The sequence below is a fragment of the Hermetia illucens genome, chromosome 5, assembly GCF_905115235.1.
Source record: "Hermetia illucens chromosome 5, iHerIll2.2.curated.20191125, whole genome shotgun sequence".
Lineage (NCBI taxonomy): Eukaryota > Metazoa > Arthropoda > Insecta > Diptera > Stratiomyidae > Hermetia > Hermetia illucens.
Genome location: NC_051853.1, coordinates 87,066,993 through 87,091,672, shown reverse-complemented (window position 1 = coordinate 87,091,672; position 24,680 = coordinate 87,066,993). Strand labels below are relative to the sequence as shown.

The 24,680-nt window shown below is 36.5% G+C and overlaps 1 protein-coding gene across 8 annotated transcripts in view; it reads right to left on the bottom strand.

The window, feature by feature from the left end:
- LOC119658055 (histone deacetylase 4) overlaps positions 1-24,680 on the bottom strand; it is a 322,316-nt gene that overhangs the window by 15,787 nt on the left and 281,849 nt on the right. For 5 of the 8 annotated variants that reach the window (XM_038065300.1, XM_038065303.1, XM_038065304.1 and 2 more), the window contains 5 exons: positions 11,146-11,253; positions 10,304-10,459; positions 10,173-10,240; positions 1,956-2,083; positions 934-1,080 (listed from right to left, as the gene is read on the bottom strand). In XM_038065300.1, coding sequence (XP_037921228.1) covers positions 934-1,080; positions 1,956-2,083; positions 10,173-10,240; positions 10,304-10,459; positions 11,146-11,253 — 607 coding nt within the window. The remainder of the gene's footprint in view (positions 1-933; positions 1,081-1,955; positions 2,084-10,172; positions 10,241-10,303; positions 10,460-11,145; positions 11,254-24,680) is intronic. The other 3 variants (XM_038065301.1, XM_038065302.1, XM_038065308.1) reach the window with 3 other exon arrangements.

Genomic DNA, 24,680 nt, shown 5'->3' with positions numbered 1-24,680 from the left:
TAAAGAGATTTGGATGGTGACGGGGAAATGCGGCAGTGAAAAAGTATGTAGTGACCAGCTAAAAACCGATCCTTCCTGTAGAGTAATATCTAGGGATATTTTCAGTTTCAGTGGAGCTATAAAGGAGCAAAAAGACGTGGGATTGATAGTTTCGCAATTTTTGCAATATCACGGTATTCCGTATCAATTGAATTGAATAAATTATGTGCTGTAGATAAATACAGACAAAGTTTCTGTCTGTATTTATATAATCTAAAACCTAAAACAATCACGATCCTGTTGAAAGTACTCAGAGGACGAGCGGGTGGCACTGTTCGATTTGATTGAAATTGTTCACTACTTTGATTATAGCTTTCTGCTAGAAAGCTGTTCTGAACAACAAATATTCATTTCAAGCTTCCCTCTAAATAATAAGCACACTCTTAATAAAATCAAATTTACAACGAAAAATTATTGAGAAATTATCAAAATAAAATTCCAAACAAAACTTCAACACGAGCGAACATTAGACAATGAAAACAACATTCGCTTCATTAAAGATTAGTAAAAACACATTAGTAAATTGTAATAAACACAGCAATTACTCTCACTTGAACTGAGCAAACTACTTCGTTCGAATTACTTTCTAATTTAATAAAATGAAAGAAGAGTGTTTCGGCATATTGACAACGTAAAACTGAACGCAATCAAGACATAGTTAAATTAAGCTACTGCGTTTATATAACATATACAAATAAAATAACATTTTTTCATATATTTTACGCTTTGCTTCCTGGAAAATGACACATTTTCCAATCTTCACAGTAACAAATTAGATCGAATTCAGAAAAAAGAAAATGTGTACAGAAACTAACAATAGTTTTGATGAAGATGATATAAATTGATATGTTGTTAATTTTGTTTCACTTTGGTTTGATTTGGTAGGGTACGTACTTGCCAATGCTGAGTTCTGCTTTTGTTGGCGTCTCTGTGCAGCATGCAGTAGCCTTTCGTGACGACGAGCTGCCAAAGGACCAATTCTGGTCTTACGTTCAATTACACTCTGTTTCAAACGAATCTTCAGCAAGTTCGGTTCGGACGCTGTGAGCCATAACATAATTTACATATAATTATTTGCAATACTACTCTGTTTTCTTTTGATTGTTAGGACACTTTTTAGTTGCAAGTCCTTCCTAACCATTTGTCGTATTTAGGGTGTTCTTAACGCAAGTATGTAATGGAGTTGTTTATCTTTTAAATTTAGCTTATTACCTGATTTTCTTAATAACAAACGGAAAAAAATCCAAAATGGCTTAGCCAATGCATACTTCGCATTCAATTATTATATTTTGCACTTATGGAGTTTTAATATGATACCAAGAAAATTCGAGACATGTTCCCCCCTTTACTAAGCCTTTTAACATAAACACTGAAGCGTATTCACTCAAATTTTCAATATTTTATCTAGTTGGGTGTTCGTAGAAGCATCTTACTCTCACTAAATTAGTTTAGTTTGTTTATTGCGAAAAAAGTATGAGACATGATCGTAAAAAATAGCTAGCTAAAAGGCAACAATCTTAAATGAAAAAAGATTAATGCTCCATTAGTTGTCTTAAGTTTTAGTACTCTCAATTGGCTTCCAAACAAAAACTAAACAAACAAGTTATTGTTGATAAATATACGTTGTTTTAGTCAAACAAAATACTTCTAGCAAATTTTTACCCCAAATCAAAATGGATATTTCAAATTTTTCTGGTTGTTATGATTCCTTCTAAAGGGATTTTTTCTCAATTCATTTATATTATTTGAATTAATCAAAATATTCAAAACTTTTTATCACAGTCATGCAAAAAAAGCGAGCTACTTGGGGTCAATTAAATTAAACCAAAAATTATAAAAATAACTAAAAAATTGATTGGTCTCGCGCTTTGATCTATGACTAATTTCAATGCTTGCGAGAAATAGTACAAAATTACCTGTTTTTCGTAGCGGAAAATCGGAATCGTATTTTGCTATTGATGGAGGTTGAGGAATTTTATATGGGTGTGAACTAGGTACGGTACCAGCCGGCAATGATTCACCCGATGAACTTTTCACGACACTTCTGAAAAGAAATGAGAGAATTAGGATTGGATTTAGTTTGTAATACTAGGTCTAGGGTTGAATTTAGAGTCACATGGTGCTACATACTAGCTTTTTTTAAAACTTTATTATCAATTTTACAGATTATCACTTTGGATACAAGTAGCCATAAGAGAGAACCTAAACTTTTAGATCTTCTTGCCTAATTTTGAATTTTTAGAATTGAAAAAATACTCTGAAGAACTACCCAGCGAGTCCGATATCGAAAATGTTATTGCGGAAAATAATCTTCGAACTCTGCTGGACATATTCTTGCAGTTGTTTACAGAAGAATTGATATCTAATATCGTTTTTCAAACCGCAATTTGCAAAAAGCTGGCTATAGCATTAATTTAATGCCGACATAAGTTTTAGGACATTTTGTAAGTTCTGTTATGACATGCACCAATATTGAGTAACCTACATTTAAAGATAACTCAATGCAGTAAAGAAGACATTATCCAAATTTGAACAAATTATTTAAAGTAAGACCATCGCTCACAGATCTGTCGCAGACATGTAATGTCCGCGGTTTTGTTACATGTGGAACATTTCACTCGCCTTACACAGTGACAATCTGATGAGAGAGTCCATTTCCTATTATGCAGCATTTTTTTCTCACGTTTTAGCACCCCTCTGTCTCTCTAATATATTCATTCCAATTTCCTAATCCCCATCACGATCTTCATTTATATAAAAAAATTATATTTTAATTGACTAATTAAATTTTCATTTTCGAAATTGCATTTGCAAAACCTGCCTTTGATACTTTTCCTCAAAAACCGATTTTCATATAATTATAATACATAGCATAGCGAAAAAATCATCGAACTTTTGCTTCCATCGAATCTTGCTAATACTGCATATTTTTCATAGTCTAGCCATCGTTTGTTTCTGGCTGGGGCGCTGTTAATGTTTTTACAAAGGGACACATTTTATGTGATTTTCTTCTTTAAATAAGAAGTTCAAGGTTGGGGTAGACGAAAGTAAAAATTGCTTTAGTACGATCCAGCTGGACCGCTGGCTGAGGAAAACTGTTTTGAGGGGGACAATGATGTGAGTGCAGGTGTACGTGCGGGGTCACGATAGATGAGATTGATTTTATCCTCGCGGAAGTGTTTTCCGATCGCTTCTTGATGATCATTCTCGTCGTTAGATGGTCATTTTGTGTGAGAGTGTTGTGCTAGTTTGGACAGCAGGATGTACATCCCGGCCAACATAAAATACACAGAACAGGACCCAATTCATTGATTTCAAGAAGGCTAAGTTATTCAATCTAACCAACTGAATATTTTATCTCTGAAGTTAATTGTATGATAGTTGATTTGTTTTGAAACAAGTGGATCAAGGAATTTTGAATATTCATACTGGTGTTGAGATTTTTGAATTTTGAAGTGAGTGACAATTTGAGTGATTCAAACTAAGGTAGATGAGACATTGCAGATTAGATGTCTTTTCACCTAATTATTTCAAGAAGGATGTCGGCAACATCATAGTATTAAATTAGAGGAGTGTTTCGAAAGGTATCGAATAATTCAGTGCTTTTAACGAGCAGAAAGTCAGAGATAGCAAATGAAATTTAGTTCATAGTTGGAAAATGCAGAATGAATGGAGTTAAGCAGAGAATGATTTTATGGTAAAGTAGTGGGGTAGTCGTTTAATTGTTGTGACTTGAGAGAACCTACGAGCGTGGCCTAATCCTGCGATCCCATCGTGATGTGATTATGGGCGAAAAGCAACGTTAAATAGATACGTAGTCGCCGAAATCGTCGAAGAGTGTATTCATATTTATTATAAGTTTATCATCTCTTTGTAGTCGCATGGTTTTAATTTGTTCCTTTATTTCTCTAATTGTTGAACGTGTGAAACTGATTTTTATAGCTTTAAAGTGTATGGATCGATGAAGTATGTTATTTCTGAGGAATTATCATGTTTCCTCTATTGTGGACAATGTTGCAAGGAAACCCAAAAATGATACGACGGGAGGAATTAAATAAATTAAATTAAATGGAAAAAGAATATAACCTCCATATGGGATTGTAGGCAAACACGATATGCTAAAAAGCCTATATGTGTCTATAGGAAATCACATAAATGGTTAGACAGAATTTTCTTTTACTTTCATGACGGTTGCATTGTAAATGTGTTTGTTCTTTGCCAGTATATATAGGACGATGAAAGTATGAAATTAAAGCAATTTGGAGAAGCATTTACTAAAGGAGTTAGTGACTCCAAAAAGAAATGAAGCGGACGTTTTATAAAATTACAAAAAAAAGACCGTCCTATTCGTTATCATCAAGCCAAACATACCTACTATAAAATAAATCGGACATATTGGAAATGGGCAACCTATAACGTCAGCCTTTGCATAGGACAGAAACTATTCCCTTGATTATCACACTCAAAAAATCGTTAGTGCCAAATGGTCACAACACCGAATCATGCCTTGAAAGACAATGTATAGTTTTTTCAAATAAAATATTCAACCCTTCTTAACACTGTGCCCGATCTAAAACTTTGTGTTCGTATGCTTATTTCAGAAGTTGAAACCTTTTTTGTGAAACCCTTTTCATACCAACAATCCAAGTCTACTAAAAACGAACCAAATCGAAACACAGAAACTGGATTTTTCGGAAATGCAAGGCTTGTTGTCCTTCCATGTAAGATTGAATAAGATTTTAGAGTGATTGTTCAATCATTTATAGTTAGGAGAATGCTGACCGACTGCATAATGGTGGGAATTTGAATTTAAACTTCTGAATCTTCTGCCTGCTAAAAACAGGAGACAATCGGATCATGTTATGCATTGTCGCACTACCCAAAAGATTGAAATGGAAACTTCCAAAGGTTATGCGACATTAAGAACCTACAAAATTTGGTAAAAATGAGAAGAAAACAACGCAGTATTGACAAAATAAATTATTTGCAGAATTTTAGTCAATTTTACTAGAAAAACTTAGTGTGCCTTTGAAAATTGCAGGTTTATCGATGAGAAATACAGGTTTGTCTGATATCCTCATGTTCGACGTCCTTGAAAGAAACCAATAACAACAACCAATGTTGAAAAAAACATCGGTCTGCTCAAGAACATTTGAATTGAGTGAGTAATGATTGGAGCAAAGTGTTATGGCCGGACAAAACTAGGTATAACCATTTCTCTGATAGATGATCAACAAGCGAGTCAATTAGAAGTATAACAATGTGTTGGCTAAGTATGATAAGGATAATAGGGTAATAAGGGACTCAATCCTGATTGGACAACAACCAATGAAGAAAATAAAACTGGTATCAGCGAATATGAAACTCAAAGCAAGAATACCACGTTATTGGGATTCCAGGCAGGCAGAATGTCAAAATTTGCCCACCGGATAGACTAAACAATGTAAAGAGAAAAACTAATAAGCTAATAATTTCTCAACAAAATCGATCTCCTCGAAAATAAACTAACAAAACGATAGAATCATTCGAAACAACCACCAGCAATGCTCAGTAAATCCTCCAACCCGATGACAACAATTTTTTTATTTAGAAAATGCAATTAAACCAACAATCTTAAAATCAACAATACTAACAACAGTAATAGAGATAACTGTAATACCTGCACTGTGAACTCAACCAGCAACGGTAGTATCTACGTCAAAAAGCCAAGATATGTGGGAAAACAAACCTACATGGTAAACCCACTCGAATGCTTTAAAGAAGTAAAATAAAATATTTCTCGCACTTTCCCTTATAATTATCAGATCAAGGTAATTTACCATGAATTTTACTGATAACTTTACGATGAAAATATTCGTGGGAAACAGCACTAAGTTCCTCAGATATACTCTGTATTGCCTCTAGTCATGAGAAAGCTCAATATAACCTTATCTCTCCAAAAAGCCACTGAAGACCTGAATGCACAAGATGCCTCCAATGCCATAACTCACGAGCCTTTCATCATAATTTTGGCAAACACTGCGAGCTGGCCCATTGGTAGTGAAGTGTATCGATGTTGAATTGGATTTCTTAATAGAACCCGTTAGGAGAAAAAGGCTATCGGAAGAGAGTGAAGGTGTTTTTTCCGCATCTAATGATAGGCACACCAATAAAGATCGCGCTTATGAAGTAGAGATCGCGCACAATGCCGACCCTTCCTGTAAAACTTCAAATGTGTTATGGAACCTACAGTAAACTTTCGGATTGGAACTGCAGAAATGACCCCGCAAACGAAGAATGGATCACGCAATCTGGTTGGTATTATGCAACAAATAATGCTAGATGATTTCAACGCAAAAATTAACAAGAAAAAATATGTTAGGTGAATGCTGGAGGAAACAAACTCCATAAACAACAATAGCGATCAACGCCTGATTGACTTGACATTACAATTCAATATAAAATATTTAGAAAAATTTTAGAAAATAGAAGCAAAAGGTGCGTTAACAAAGTGAGAAGAGGTATTAGGAAGACTTTCGAGCTGAACGATTGACTGCATATCAATGGTTTACGAGAGTTTAAAATTGGTGTCCATTAAATTTTCGTAGACTTTAAGCGGATACACGACAATAGTGATCGAAAAATACTATATCAAATGATGCTTCTTTTCTTTTATACATCCCAGCAAAACTGATCCATAACAACAAGAACAAATAACGAATAGATACAAAACGGATAGCATGGGAACAACACAACAATCAAAGGGGCCCAGAATTGAATGTTCAGACGCTCAACAGAACGGTTGCACTGATAATACTTTTTCAGGAAGTTCTAGGATATAATATCAATATCCTAGCGGAAATAACGAAATGGCTTGGATGCATGATAAATGATATGTTATCGCACATTATTATCGTCAAGTGGAAAGGACTTGAGAAGCAGAGAGTTTGAAGTGGCGTTTATTACCCACAACTTTTAAAACATCTCAATACAGGCCTCAAACCCAACAGCAAGCGACAATATACGTCTAAAGCTAAAATTGTTAGCTGATAGGTTGTCATGTCTCAGCTGATGGCAAGAATGAAACAACCAAGGACGAATGTAGTACTACTCTAGTATGGGATGGAAGCAGAAATTTTGTTATAGGCTAGAAATGCTTCCCACAACGAGATAAACCAAACAGATTACATCCTAATTGGAAAACAATTGCCACCAGCATATTGGATATCAGAACTTTTCGCGACTCATCATCATCATCAACGGCGCAACTGGCATCAAATCTAGGCCTGCCTTAATAAAGAACTCCAGACATTCCGGTTTTGCGTCGAGGCGCACCAATTCGGTACCATTGAAAACTGTCTGGCGTCCTGGCCTACGCCATCGCTTCATCTCAGGCAGGGTAGGTATCTAGGTAGCAACGGAATATGAGTCAAAACAACACACTTCGGAGGAATCTCCTGATGGAGACAGGCATCATTGAAACGTGGACGCATATGAGATAAGACAAGAGCGAAGGTGATCGTAGAATTTGTTGGTAAACGACAAATTGACTGACTTGACGAGGAGTGTACCGATTCTATAAGTAACGATGTATACAAAAAGTATATAGAACGATCATCGATATATAAAATCTGCAGATGAGAGCCAAGAAGATGATTGTATGAAAAAGAATGACGTACATATAGTATTTGTCACTGTTGATCATATGACGCTTGATCTATGGGAAAAAGCAGAACATACTTGACACTCGTCTACACAAGTTGATTATGATACTGACTGGAGAAAAAATACTTGAAGACTGGCGAGAGTATTACATTTCCACTATATAAGAAGTGAAATATACTACGCTGTGATAATTCTAGAAGGTTTTGGCCATTGTTTTCGTCCTATAAAGTCCTGACGAAAACTGATCGTGATCGAAAACTGAACGTGAAATAGGGCTTTGGATTTGAGTAGTCCACAACAGATTAATTATTCTCAGTAAAATTAATGCTTGAGAAATGATGGGAATTTAAAATCATAGTGAACTAAATCATCCATTTACAATAGTATAGATCGTAACATGTGTACCATTTAAGTAGTGCCCGGGTTTGAAATCCTAACAGAAATGATGCGAATGACGAAACTGATCATAGCTAAGATCGAATGCCAGATCAAGATAAAAGAAGAGTTAACAAAAATGTTCAGCATATGCTCAGGCTTGTAACAAGGAGACGGCTTTGCTCCCACTCTTTTCAATGCAGCTCTGGAGCATGTAATTCCAAGAAAACGGGCACTACTAGCAAAATCAACCTAGCTAGTAGCATAATCGGATGATGTTAGCACCATGGCAAGCTTAATACTCAAAGCAACCTCGATAGATCTGCAGGCTGCAGCAAAGGATATTGGAATAACAGTTAACGAAAGCAAAATAAAAACGCCAACACGACAAAATATGACAACAGGGGTATAAAACTTCGGAAGTACGGACAATTTCATATATCTTGGATTAAACCTGAAAAAGAACCGCAGGAAGTCGAGGAAATTTTAAAGCGAATAAAGCTAACAAACAAGAATTTTTACTCGATCCTTCCGATTCTTAAAGCAAGACAGGTACTCAGGAAGAGCAAATTCCACATGTACCATATATTCAGGATTATCGACAGACCTGTGTAAATGTTTGGCTATGAAATCTGGATTATGACAAAGCATCTGAAAATACCATTAATATCCTTGAGCGCTTAATGCTACGAAGCATATTTGGTCCGATATATGAGGAATTATACTGAAGAATCAGGAACAACGCTGAGTTGATCGATATATTTGATGATCTCACTATATCTATTTAAGGATACGATATATGTACAACTGCAGCAGATCGTTGTTAGGATTTAGCAATTGAAAGGAGCGAACAGCGAACCTTGAGTTTTAGGCGAATTGTATTTTGGAAGCCAGGGCTCGATTTAAGCTGCCGCGTCATTGGTAATTAGGGGAACATATCAAACAGAATAGTATAGAATAATATCAATTCAATGAGCAGGAGGATAGGATAGGATAAGTCCACTTCTGGCAATACTTCGATTGAAAGTCCCTTTTCTCTGATTTGAATTTTCCAACGCAATATGTAAGCAAACTGCAAAAAAGCTCGCTGTGTACGATAACCTTTCACGTTTCATTCTAATAGCCCACAGCGTAATACAGCAGACAGTGTCAGACGTACACTTTACGTTAGTTTTAGTTTCGGGTGAATTAGGTATCCATCTCTCTAAAGAGCCTGAAAATGTCGGTTAAGTCATCATACTGATATATCGGATAACTAAATCTCATGAAATGGATATTCGAATTTAATCTAGAGTGCGGTACATGGATTGCTTCACCAAACACTTCTGAAGGACGAAGCCACTTACTATTCAAGCGTGACATTTTTAGACTGACTCAATTTTATTCAAAGTATTGCTCTTTTGTTGATATGATTCTGGTGTTCTGTTAAACATTTTAAGCACAATAATTGTCACATCATTTTCTTTTTAATGACGATGAACATGCCGAAAAAGCAATGGAACTTCTAGGTAGGTTATTAGTGGCTTTTTGGTCACTAACGTCATTGTCCACATTCGTACGTTACGTTTTGACTTTCTGTTTCCGACAAAGTCAGGCATGATCTGCAATTGAAGAACTGTCAAGAATTACCGTAATTTGGGATGAAGTAGTTATCATAGCAATTAGAAGTGGATCGATAGATCCCTTGAACCATTTAAGAAAAGATATATACTTGTATATGTGTGAATTGGTCTCAGAACGAATGATCATCTAGCGGTTAATAAGGCAACTTTTTATATTCTTACAATTGCAAAATTTCAAAATCCTGTTTTATCTGCAATGCGTTGATCAAATCGTTCTTATGAAAAGAGGCAATGAAGGTTTCTTAATGTTTGCAGTACTGCGTACAAGGCGAACTACACCGGAACTTTCTCCGTTCCAAAGAACTTGTCAATCTTCGAATTTAATATAGTATACAGGACTTCTTCAGAGACGTTATTAAATATTAAATAAGCTCTTGATGACCCTACTATGTTTTAATGGAGGGATTATACTCTAATTTTTTCTCTGAGGAGAAAGTGAAGTAAATAAAACGAAGATGGAAACTTCACAAATTCTGAATAATTTTTGCATACCTGTTCCTATACGGTGATGATGTGGTCATACCATTTGCCGACTGATTCTTCTTGTTCATTATAAAGCTCTACAATAAAAACAAAACAATTAAAATGTTTCCAAGCAAATTGTTAAAAAGGCGTCGTCGTACCATCAAAATTTGTTTGACTTCGGGGCTGGCATTTGCACTGCAATCCTTTCGTTTCATCGCCTCACGTTCGCGCCGTTCACGTGCTTGTTGTTCTTCGGCTGCGACCCGTTGTTGTTCACGTAGTTCCTGGAATACGCCATTTGAAAGCGCCGCAGACTATATAGATAATGTTCAAAGGATTTGTTGACAGAAAAAAAATCAAACCAAAATTTATAGAAACGGAGAAAAGAGCTAACTCAAAAATGAAAGAATTTTGAAATGGAATATCTGGATTTCAGTTTATATACTTTATCTTGCAATTTATGCTTTTTTAAGGATCCTTTTCTCGTTTTCTTTTGAAAGTGCATTTTAATTGTTATGTTTTTACTTTTGGTATTAATTTCAAAACCTTCGTTGGTGTTAAAATATGAAATTTATACTTTCATATTGGCATATTCCAATCAGATTTATTTGTTTAGATAATCCTGAAATTGGTGATCGTAGTCTGTTACAAAGAACGAATTGGATTCAGGGTTTTTCTAAAACAATTTTAGAATCTTTTGACAAAATATGGACTGGTCTAGTACTGATGCCACATATAAAGTGAAAACTTGGAGCCGCGTGTTTCAGGCTCCCTGTGACCAAGTTACTTGTTGTCTTTACGAAAAAAACAGTGAAAAAACTGAACTTTGGAAATAGTGTAGAACTTGAGAAGGAACCCAAAGATATCTTCAAATTTTACGGATATTTAGATGTAGCTTCATGATTGGAACTGCAGTCAATTACAGAAAAGTGTCGAGCATTTTGAAATTATTATTAATAGAAGCCTCAAATAATTCAAAACATAACGGAAATTTTCTTACCTGATATTTGTGTTCTAATTCCATTTTGTGCTGTTTTTCCAGGAGCTTATTTTTCTCTTGAAATGATTTCCATAACATTTGCTTCTGATGTTCTTGCTCCTTCCGCAGCTGAAACAAAACGAAGAATTAGTCAATTTATCGCTTGGTATGACTTAATACAATCAAAAATGTACAACGTCTAATAAATCAAACTATGCACTAATGCTGCACGCAGAGCATTCTCGGTTCACTTGACGTTGAGGACTATATTTAAACAACCTTTTACAACTTTATTGAATTACGATATGGTGCAAGCACGACTCAATCGATACTGTCGCTATTATTACCGTCAGTGTAAGCACATGGGATAGACTGGCTGACTTCGCGACACGTTCCCTGCAACAATGCACGTGCATTTGTGCATACCTGACGAAAATGTTGTGTCTTTATTGAATTTCTTTAAAGAAAACAAGAAATATGTAAATACATATTTCAACTTGGTCACGTAACTGGTCGTCATGCTGAAAGCCAAGACGCTGAAGAAATTATCTTCTTCCACCCAAGAATAGATTTTCAAGATGACGATGGCAGTGTTTCAAGTTCAAGAACGCATTTGACGACAAAATTTTTATTTTTGATTTATCAATTGCGATAGTGGGTTGGGATGTGATACAGACCATGCTACGACAGCGGCATGGGGTACGTGTCGATTGCTATGGTTCCAAGGGAAATATAGCTTTCTGCATGGACTTGTAGTCGCTGTTTGTTATTTTTCGCTTTAGGAAGGAGGATCAAATCTAAGCAGTTCACTTCGCAGCGAAAGATTTCTGTTGTGATTGGGGAGCTGCCCAGCAGTGTCAGGCATTCATTCACACTATTCGAACAGACGATCTTACGCTAACGCTTTCTTAAGAATTATTTTCATGTTGAAATGGTTTCCCACCTGTATATATATCCAAGTTTAGACTTTATTCTTCGTTTTGGTAGCTTTGTAAACAAACCGTGGTGTAAATTGCCAATCAAGCATCATTTGACACCAAGTCCTCGAGAGTTGCATTTGATTGATCGATTAGTGGGTTCAGAAATGATGTTATTTCATGACAAGGTTATATTTTCAAACTAAAAGTTAACCAGCTTCCATCTTTAAGAGAGCGCTTCGTTTAGTGGTTAGCAGTTAGTGGGGCTGAAATGGGGTCTCACTAGGGTATTTTAAAACGAAGACTTCACAAAACATTGCGGAACATAATTCATTGCCTTGCATCCCATCCCTCCCCAAAGTTCTTCGACGGAAAAAATGATCAACGTCACAATACCAACAAATTGGGTTTTAACGATGTGAATGAAAAAAGCAAAATTGTAGCCAACTGACGTCCATCTCTTATTGAAGATGTTAACAGCAAATAATATGCAATGTAAAACAAAAGCTTAATAAAATGGGGCTTCTGACTAAAATTAAGGTGAGACAGGACTCATTTGCAAGAACTACTCAATTGAAATATCTGAATAACCTAGGATTGAAAATATCCTTTTTGATATAAGTAGAAATAGATTGGGAAACTCTCTAGAAGTATGAAATTGAACAACAACATAAAAAAAAGTAAAATTTTGGGTCGCAGAAATAATATGATTTGCTAACAAAATTATAATAGACAATAGTTTCCATTTTCGTATGAATTTACTAAACTGTTAATCAAGGTGATTTGCTACTTAGAGCCCTAGGCTATCAAAACAGAAAGTTCCGATTAAAATCTCACTAGTGGCAGAAAGATTTGTCTCAGCAGGATGTCGGATCGGTGTTTGTACTAACCGCGTCTGTGTTGATCCTCAGCTGTCTTTCCTTGAATAGATGCCGGAAACCCAGCAGTCCAGCGGTATGCAGACTCTGATAATTCTTTATTTGCTGGTGCCGAGCTTAGCATTTTTATTACAGTCATCGCCCTAAATTATCCTGCATTTTAAACCAAAAATGATCGTTGGACTGATATTTCTAACAGCATCGAAGTTTTATATGCATGCCCATGCTCACGTGTAATTGGATGCATTTAGCCTGGGCGGATCCATGTCGATAATGGAGAAGCATTTGTTTGGAGTATTGTGGAGCGGGGCCAAGGATTAACGGGTTTGGGCTTTTTGCCCTTTGGTTTTAGAGTGATAATGCGATTACCTGAGCAGGCAGTTGAAGAGTGCCGAATAAGAATGGGCGACATTATATCTATGTGTGAAACGAATTTTTTGATTGTTTGGACAAGGGAGAATTTCCGTTTTTTTCATCGTCATTATCAAGGGCGCAACAATCGGTATCCGATCTAGGCCTGCCTTTGTAGGGAATTCCAGATATCCCCGGTTTTCTCTAAAAGCTATTTGTCGTCCTGGCCAACGCTCCATCTGAGACAGGATCTGCCAGGTCTTCCCGTTGAATGTTGCGCGAAATTTCTAATGAACAGATTTACAATCGAGCAAGCTGTAATTAGGGGCTGGTTGGACTTTATTTATGAATCGATATTGCAGTAGGTGACAATTTACGACTTTTATGGCTGGGAATCCAAATGCTGGAGTGAAGGGGTTGTGAAGTATAGGACATTCATACAAGATAAGTTTTCAATCAGACTGTGTTTCAGTTTTATTATCATCACACTTAATGCTGATGCTGTGGAACTGATAAGTGAGACAACCCAAAGATTCGCGTACATATGGCTACCAGGAATTGACCCCAGGATCACGAGATCGATAGGTTAGTGCTCAACCAAGTCGGTCAAATTCTTTTATTATCATTTTATTGTCAGCATTGAATTTTGATTTCTTTTTGGTGAAAAAACTATTATGGATTCTTTTAAGTAATTTTTGGATTTGCGAATTCCTAAATCACCGTGGAACACACCACACCACAGATTTTTCCTTTTTCATGTTTTGTGACCCATTAAAACTGCCTATCATTTTGATTCTATTCACTCAAAATTTCGATCATTTTTTTAAAATAACTTCGCGGGATTTTTGATAAGATTAATGTAAAAATATTTATTAGCAAATTAAATTAGTCTTCTGCCGGTCTAAAATTGATCTTTTCCGTCAACTGTCTACCAATTACACAAACATTCGCTACATATTTCTCTAGCTATACTAATGTAAATTGATAAGAAATGTTTGATTAAGTTTAACTTTGCGACATGTAACGAACGTGAATGTTGGAAGTTGGATTTTGCCAATATTCGATCCGAAGATATAAAACGGTTCCATAACCCCCATACCCAAGGGATTATACAGTTTGGTTGGTTGGTGATTAAAGGGATGGAAGTACCCGATCGTTTGGTTGTTTCGATACACGAACTATTTTGCATCGAAACAGCTCTTGCACTAGGACTTGAAAACATTGGAAAGATCACACGTGTGACAAAAACAAGCTCCTTTCCTTCAGGTACTCTTAATAGGTGTCCGGATAGCTGAGTGTTTGGAGCACAAGGCTGCCGTACGGAAAGTCCCGGTTCAAATCTCACTGCTGGCAATGTGATTTGTATCGTGATTTGACGTCGGATATCAGTCGACTCAGCTATCAATGAGTACCTGAGTTAAATCAGGGTAATCTTCTTGGGCGAGCGCAATGCTGACCACATTGCCCCCTACATTGAACTCCTCCTTGGTGATTAAAAAAGGAACGACGACTCCAAACCAAAAAAATGGTGCCATGATTCAACAAGAGTAGCATACAATGGTCATCAAACCGTAATGGAATATCTCATCATATAGATCTTTATGAGAAGTGAATCGCCAGAATTGAATCTTAATCGTTTAGAACCAGAGAACAGCCTGACGGTGAACTATTGAACATAGAATGGGCACAGTTTGGGCCGATTGGCACCGTATTTGAATTAAAATCTCAAACTCACTTAACTCTTCTTTCCCATGAAAAAGAAAGAATATAAAAGCTTTCAATTGATTGCACGAAAAGATCGTCTTTTCACACATAAGTAGGGGAGGACACTTCTCAAAAGCTGAGAGGTATATAAAGGCTGGTATTTCCAGAGATTTTTGGAAGGCAATCACTTACGAGATGATGAGTCATGAAATGAACACAAACATGGCAAGATTTCTGGTATGTTATCGAAGGAAAGGAAAGGCGAATTCTTCTTGACAGGGTGGGAAGGGGACGAGACATAGGAACACTTGGGTTGTTGAGAAAAGGTGTGGAACAAGAAACTTAGCAGATTAACATAAGTGTACATGAAACCTAGCCAGGAAGAAATTTGAGGGGCTGATGTCATCTTAATCCGGAACATTAACACCAAGCGTGAAATCAGAATAGGCTGTCTTCCTTAGGTCTACAATCACGAAAGCTAACGAATGTTTATTTTCTCGCGACGGGAATAGCACTCTCCTGAGATGTGGAACAGTATAACTCTAAACAGAACAGGTACACCTAAATAGGTTTCGAGAAACTTCAAACTATAAAAAAAATATTGGTGATGATTTCGTTCATTAGAGCAGAGGCAAACTCATCGGTCGCTGCTTCACTTTTGCTCGGGGTAAAGCGTGATCATGTCGCAATTTGCTGCCGATGGAAAACGAACGTGCACTAAAAAAATAGGCCGCGATAAGGATATTGTGCTGGTGACAAGTGGAGTTCGACCTGCCTGGGGATGACTTATTACTTGCCGTAGATAGATCATACAAGTCGTAAATGATCAGTCGAATACAAATTGAATGACTGTCAGTGAACCAATAAAAAAATATGGGTTGAAGCATTCGCCTTTGCAAACACTATCTTAAATCAGGGGGGTCTAAGATAATCATTTTGAGGTTTTCGTAAAAATCTATACCTAAAAACGCAAGCAATGGCGATATTTTACCAAATAAAATTGACAATAGTACCAAGAAACGTTTTCGAACTATATTTCACGCCGAAACCTACGTTGATGATGTGATTGCTCCAGCGATAGTGGAAAATTTTAGAGTATTTTGCAGTAGAGCCACGTTTATAGTGATCGTGAGAAGTTTCTGAATTGATGGCATCCACAGTTGATTTCAAAGGTGATAACTTGAAAACGGGGCTTGGATTTTGACGGGATCATTCAACAATGTAAAAGAAGAAGAATAACAAGTCGGGAAACTGGAAACTGAGTGTTTCAGGTAGGAAAGGTTTTGTATATTTCTTTAATAAGGAATGTGCATTTGCCCTATTAATGAGTAGCGCGTAATATAGGTATATATTGTGGGAGAATATAAACTTTCAGGTGATATTGACAATTGGGTAGAATCATAATCATCATCAAATTGCAAACAAGCGACAACTTTGACCTATTATAACTTCGTTAATAATAGTGCGATTTCCACAAAACTGGGTAAAATCATGCTCTATATCATAGTTTACATTGCTGCATTCCGTGGTGATAGGATAAACTTAAGGGGGGTTTTGCAGCCAATTACTAGAAATTATAGTAAAATACTATTATCAACTTTAATTGAAAGGATACCGGTAAGAAGGGTATTCCCGATTGGAGTCTAGGCACCATATAGTGACAGCCTCTCGATTTTTTTCAGATTTTTGGGTTGGATAATTTCTGAGAATGGGTCCGTTAAAGAGATGATCACTCTCGACCCCCCGCCCTCTCCACCTTTCCAACAAATGTCAAAACTAAGATCGACTTCGGAAAGTACTAATCCTTCATTTGATACCCAACATGACTATATACGGTGAAAAAATCTAACTGGCCAAATGCGTTCCCGCTTTCCATCAAATTCGGTGTCAATCGCTAAAACCGTCTCCGAGAAAAATGCGTCTGACAGACAGACACAAAACCTTAAAAGGGATCAGTATTGGGAAGGAATTTATTACCAATAAGAACCATAAGTTCTCAGATCTGGTACCGTAAGACTTTTAAGGGCTTTCATGAATAAAAAAATTATAGGAAGAAGAATGTCCAATAACAATGAAAAGGTATTTAATTTAATTGATGTTGTTGTTCACTATGTTACACGATTATATTAGGGGAAAGAATTTCACATTACCCCCACTGCAAGCCTGGGATTCAATAATTTTCATATGTCCACCAAATCTCGCTTGAATGGATGTAACCGTTTTGGAGATAAATGCGTGTTGTAGACAGACAAAAAGACAGAGGGCGTCTGCGTCAAAAGCAAACGCTTTTCAACGATTTTCCACCGTAACGCGCTTGACGAACTTTTTCCCAAAAAGGTAAGTACCGAAGTTCCCATGGTCAGTAGGAGGTCCTAGAAGCTTGGAAGGAAATAGCCGAAAATAAAGCCCCTGACTTGGATAGCATCCCCAACAAAGCTCTTAAGGCTATAGCGCCAAATATGTTTGCCGAGGCATTTACTACATGTTTTAAAGAATAAATATTGTGCACTCACTCGATGGCAAGAATGCCTTCAATTCTGCGAGATTGGGTAAAATACTAGAGTCCCCAGTAAAGTACCTTATGAGTATCGTCGCCGACTTCTTAATCGAACTTTTTAGGCTCACGATTGCGGATAATCACGTATAACGGAGTACTGACTCTAGATCTCCCTACTGGTGTGGCCGACATTGGAGTGACGAATGAATAAGTTTATGACATTAAGTCCTGAGTAGAGAACGCTGATCTGTCATTTGAAGAACCTAAGACGGAAGTATTACTCATTACCTGGCGGGGAAAGTGCACATCTATGAAGGTGAAAGTGGGAACACAAACAATACATTTCCAGCGCTCAAGTATTTAGGCGTAATGATCGACCAGAGGTTAAACTGCAAATCACATGCACAGTGTGCAACAGCCAAGGCATATAACACAGCACTGATTCTTAGAATGATATATAATATAGGTGGCCAAACAAATTCCTTATTTCAAGGGTGATCAGCTCAATTCTTCTATATGCATCACCGGTGTGGGCATATGCATTGGATAATAAAGCAAATATGAGAAAAAATGCTGCTGCATATAAATACACTTCGAAAGTTGCGCTAACAGAACAATATCCAAGGATCGAGAGTATCTCATCGGAGAATCTTCTACCCGGAGTTAAGCTAGACCCACAACAAATTTTATTTCAATGCCAGAGATTCGTAGCTCAGAGGGCCGCATTAGATGCTACAACCGGATAGCGGAAAATATCATGTAATATACAGTAAAATCGAAAGTAATATGGACTGGAGTCGAACAGGAGCTATCAATAAGCAGCTTAGGCAAGGAGAGAGGACCACGAACGTGAACACGAGTACAGAATAAGCCCCGCATAGTAATATCGTATGAGAGTTTCGTAAGGAGAGTGAAAAGAGAAGGAGGCAGTTTTAAGGGGTAAGAATACAACACAACCGTCTGGTAGGAGCCAACGGTAGTTTTTGAAGCTTTCCATCTTCCATCGAAAAAAAGGCAGACATTAAACCAATTTTGATAAAATTTTGATTTACACAAAAGTTGAAAATTGATGACTTACTACTGTTAGTTCCTATCTATATTTTCTTGACAGTCCTCCATGCATCAGTTGCTTCTAACTTGCAAACATCCTTCGATTTAGGAAGAAATAAAATCCTCAAAACTGATCAATTTAGAGGAATATCAGAATTCTTTCATAAAAAGATATTATGTCTTTTATAGTTCACCCAGAAATATGAAAATTTAAGATTCATATCTTTGATAAAAGTATCATGCTGTCTTTTCCAAGTTCGATATGCTTAGAGCAATATTATTGTAGGTTGTCTTGTGACGATTTGGTTTCCGTCGAAGTATTTGGTGTAGTTAATGAACTGCTTGGTTTCCCCATTCTTGACGAAATTTCTGACTTATAGGAAAGTTTTCAACTTCAAAAATATAAGGCAGTCTCGAAAAGTGAAGGCCGCTGAATAGACTGCATGCAAAATATGTTAGTTGGTGTATAATAAAAACATATTAGCCTTGACCCCATTTCTCCATGAACTTTGCCTTCAATTTGCACAAAAAATATCTGAGTGTAATTATGCGGTGTTTCCAACGATAAATTATCGGAAATAATAAAAAACTTGTTTCTTTTTCGTTGGTGTGGATATTTATTCTTCCAAATACCGATATTTCGGGAACCACTTGTTCCCGTCGTCAGTGCTAACAAGTCTGCCTGGAGCAAACTTGTTAGCACTGATGAAGGAAACAAGTGGTTCCCGCACTGATGACTTGTTAGCACTGATGAAGGGAACAAGTGGTTCCCGAAATATCGGCATTTGCAAGAATAAATATCCACACCAACGAGAAAGAAACAACAAGTTTTTTATTATTTCAGACAAAAAAGATGATTTTTCGCCTCGTGAGATACTTTATAAAAGGAAGCAAGTGGCGAATCAAGTAGAAAGCCTTCTCTAGATAAGATTTGAAAATGCATCAACTCAATGTGTGAATCTGCAATTGACTGATCAGTGCTTCCTTATAATCTCCCTTTCCAAACAGTACCTATCATCGAATAGACCACAATAATATATGTTGGTACAGCATATGAATACGATTGGGTGAGCAAATGCGCAAATTCTCTTGGCAACAAAATAAAATTTGAAACGGTATAAGCAATTCACTTCTATACAGAGCATACCGAATAAATTATTTCGAGAGATTTAAATATAGCGCTTTTGTTATTTCATTCATAAAATAAACCGAATTAAATGATACGATCCAAAGATAGAATCAACAGCCAAATGTTTTCATTTGAATTTGCAATTCGCCTCTAAATATATCTTTATGCTAAGTGGGATACCTAGGGGGTTGCAAGAGACACATGGAATATTACACTTTATGAATTCTAATTGTGCTGCGGCAATTGGGCTAACTCTTTTCAACCACACACCATTTCGGCCGAACTCAATCGTCACATTGTCCATATTCAGGTGTTGATCGGCAGAATCTACAACTGATTTCCTACTTGCTATGGCACTTCATAATGTACGTAACGTTCGTTATTTGTTGTTAGGATGGAGTTAAGCTACGTGATAGAAGGAAGGTAGGTTGTGGTAATTGTTAGTAGGCAGGTGTCCATTCTGCTGTATTAATATGATTTGAGTCCGTGTTGTTTTATTCTGGAAGCGGAGAATAATGGGAAGCAGTCGAATAAGCTCGTAAAATAGGTAATGCGATTTTGATTACAGTGTGGGGAGTCAAGTGAATACATAAGAGCCTTGCTTAGGCAGTTGAGCTCGGCCCTGCCTCTTCTACAATCAGAGCGCCTTTGTATGATTCAGTCCTTTGATTGTGATCAGTCAATTGCACCTTACGAGTATGCAGGGTTCGTACATAACATATCTACTGCTATTGGACTAATATCGGATATGACTAATGCGATCAACAATTGCGTGAAGTATTTATCATGAATAACATACTCCCTTCTAAACCGTAGTGCAAAGTTCCCTTCATTTCACATAGCAAAATTATAGTTTTATGCACATTACATCAATATTCATAGCATAATAATAACGAACAACTGGAAGGGGATGTCGAGCTTCAACAACCCAAGAAAATGTGTTTACTTGCATTGTAATTCTGGTTCACTATAAACAAACAGATACTCGTATTAATTCACTTGGGGGATTTTTATTTTTCTAGTCGTCATAACCAAGTATTATTGTTATTGGGATTTACTCCCAAACAAATGATTTTTTTTCATGCTTGATTGTCTGACGTCTTTTTTCAATATGATCTTCTCGGAAATTTCTATCTTATTATCTATTACACAGAAAACTACGAAGAAAAGAGTGAGTCAACATTGAATTTAGCTATTTCTTCGCCTTCTCCAGACCACATCAGCGCTTAAGGTTAATTAATTCAATGAAGTGTTTATTTCTGTATTTCTTCATTCATTGTATTTTTTCCATGTTTAGGTTTTCAGTATTTTGCTTAAATCGCGTAACAAATGTAGTAATTAAGATCCACCGGATGAAAGTAGTTTGGATTCGAATGGACGGAATTATATCAGTTGAAATTCCGAATGAGGTCGTTGAATATATATATGACCTGATCTTGCTATAGTTATTTTTTCAATTTTTCACAGTTTGAATTTTTGGAATTTAATGGATAATATATTGTAGTAAAAGAACATTTAGTTGTCCAGATATTTATGGAGAAATAAGAGCACGTGTTCGTATAGATGCGCTGCTTTAAGTGTTATACTATATTTTTATTTTTGTTTATTTAGCATATTGCCATCACGTTCCGCTTTTTATTTTTTATGAGTTCACATACGTTTTCATTCCGTACCAAAAATATTAACATTAGAATTAAGTATCTGTTCCTTTTTGTATCTTAATGCGGCAGTTTGTGCTATAACTGTTGAGATTTGTATAATTTTTTTTATTTCCCATTCTCTGATTTGATGAATATGAAGCTGATTGGAGTCTGTTATTGGTTACACGTGCCTTTTATGAAAGTTTTTTTTCCCTGATGTTCGGTCAAGTATTGTTTGCCAAAAACATTAATAAAACACATTCCTGAATATTATTAATTTGATAAATTACTTTTATGCCTGGAAGTTCGGTTCAATCCATCTTACGATGCAATACTTTTTAAGGTATATTTCTTGTGGATCTTTTTATTGGATACTGTGCCAACATATGAAATTAAGCTTTCTAATTACGTGGAATTGCTTTGTGATCTAACAACGTACATGGTGGACATGTTGGAACTTGCTTTTGCGCTGACCTTGTCTCTGAAGTACTCTTTCAGTTCTGAATTTTCCTGTATCGCTTTTATAGTCGAACTTCTACATACCTTGTCCAGTTGACGGGTATTGGAATGTAATGATAAGAATTTCAAACATTTGTTTTGACACGTATTCGAAGCGCCAATTAAGGGGTTAATCCCACTTGTAACTTTGACAAAAAAACAATAGATTTTTTTTTGCATTTTTTAAAATATAACAATCTGAGAATACTTCTTTAAAATTCCAAGTCGATCCGAATAAAAGTGTTATGATCGTTGAAAGAGAAGAATCGGTTCCGTAAACGACCTGAAGTTGAAACTTTAAACGGGCTTTTCTGCAAATTATTATTATTATTTGTAATGTTAGTAGTTTCTTAAGGTTTTGTGTGAAACAAAACCTTATCAAAATCGATTCACTGTTTGTCACACGAACTTTTCCCTAAAACGGCTAAACCGATATGAACGAAATTTGGTGGACATATGGGAACTATGATATCCCACGCATATAGTGAGTGATATAAATTTGGAGATTAAAAGGGATGTGAACATTTTTGTCATCGAATATAGTCATGAAAAGTCTCGTAAATTCTAAAGTGCACGAGGAGTCAAAAGGTGTACACTTAAAGAGAGACCGGGCTCATATTCAGAAACCATACAAACCAAAAATCCGAAAAAAATCAGGACGGTGCCCTTATATGAAATCTAGCCCCCGAAATTTGTCCCATTCTAAATAAACATACTAATAGTATATCACCAACTTTTAGAAATTGATTAAAACCATCGCCTTCGCTCCTAAGTTCATTTTAAAATCCGGCCATTACCGCTAAAGTTATAGCAGTTCAATCTTATCAATTTCGCGCCAATTTACTGCATCTAGAGTCATGCAAATAAGATGCTGACGTCATAATTAACAACAATAATTGACATTCGAGTGGAATATTAAAGTCCCATATTGGGAAGTTATCACTTGCAATTTGCTTTTGTCATCTTTGAAAAATGAAAGCTACTGAAGCATAACGTTTTTTCTGATGAATAAGTTTTTACCGTGAATGCCATATTCAACTGCGGATATGACCGCTGGTTCACCAACGACAAGAACTGCCGGTTCCCTTTAACCGAAGTAAATTTCTAATAAATATTCAGGTGCTTGCTGGACGCAAGAGAGATCTATTGTCACTGCATTTCTTCGAAAAAGCAGTTTGTCAATTTACTTGTGGACGCTATAGCTCCCAGAAAGCTACATCCTTTTTCAACGGAACACAACATTGGCCCACAAATGCAACTCGTTCCAAAGCTTTTTATTTAATAATCTTATATTTTAATTCAAAGGGTCGGGCTACTAATAGCGCAGATTTGAATTCACTATACTCTATAAAGTGCAGAATCTCCCATAAAGATGAACATAAATTTATTCATTCATTCAAATCTCGGTTCGTCATAGATATTTGGGTTCGCCTCCGTTGTGCTCCGCTATTTCAGGTTTATAATCTGCACATTCTCATTGAAAGGCAAATAGGAAAAACAAGTCGGGAAATCGGCGCTTCAGATATGAAAGGTTCTGTTTGTTTCTTCTGTGAGTGTATTTGAGAGCAGAACTATCCCATTTGTGCGTAACCCGTTATGTATATGCATTTAGCATGTCAGACTACTTACTTTAGTGTTATATTGATATCTAGTTGCAATAAATTTACATGGTAAAGTCAACTTTGAGTTACTGTAACTTTATTAGTAATAGTATGATTTTGATCAAACTTGGGGATAATATTGCTATTATATTCCATACTAGTACACTAACTACTACTATAACTCTAGGATAAAAAAGGGGGTTTTTACTCAATTTCCCCAAAAATATGATAATGAACTATTATTAACTTAATTTGAGCAGATATGGAGAGTATTTTGAGGCCATAGAGGTAGCTTCATATTTTTTTTCAGATTTTTTGGTTATGCAGTTTCTGAGAATGAGTCCGTTAAAGAAATCATCACTTTTCACCCCTCCGACTCCCCGTCTTTCTAACAAATGACAAAACTTGTCGACGTTGAACAGTACTAATCGAGACCTTTCATTTGATACCCAACAAGACTACATTCGGTGAAAAAAAATTGTATACCCCCCTTTTGGATGTTTGGGGGCCCCCCTTAATCTCACTCGTTGCATGTCTGAGCGTTCATAGTTTCCACCTTCTCACCAAATTTCGTGCCAATCGTTATAGCCGTTTCTGAGAAAGGTGCGTATGACAGACAGACAGACCACATTGAACCGATTTTAGCAAGGTTTTGTTTTGCAAACAAACCTTACATAAGAAGGTTGCAGATGCTATATATAGTAGCGCCCTGATATCTGCGCAGTAACTTTTCACGTAAAAATCAAGAAGCCCGTTGAGTTGATCCTGAACTTTTTTTCTTTTATTTCATAATACTGCATCTACAGAACTATTTGTATGGAAGCTTTACAGATGATTTCAAAACTGCCAGAAATAGCTCTGAAGTGGTCAGAACTGCTCTCAACTAGATAATACTTGGCTATCGAATAAGTCAAACAATCGACTAAAGCTGGTGGGAAAGGTTGAAATGGTCTATTGAAGCCTTCCACGCTCCTCGGCCAAACCTGCATAAAGGACATCACGGCGACATGCCGAAAAGAAATAGTATCGGCGACAGAATACACCTCTGTCGGACTCCGCTTAGATCCTCAAATTCTTCAGAACGGTTTATGTCTGGTTGATCAGTTGATGGTCATGATGGAAAATTAGAAGGATATGTTGCCCGCGGTGCTTGGTTGGTAGTGAGGTTGGATTTTTCTGCCGCATTTAACCTCGTAAGTTTTGTATGTCGATTTTCAACGGGATATTCACGAGCTGTTACCTTCTGTTGTATCCTACCTACCCTCTGGTAGGCGTTCGTGCCAAAAACTAC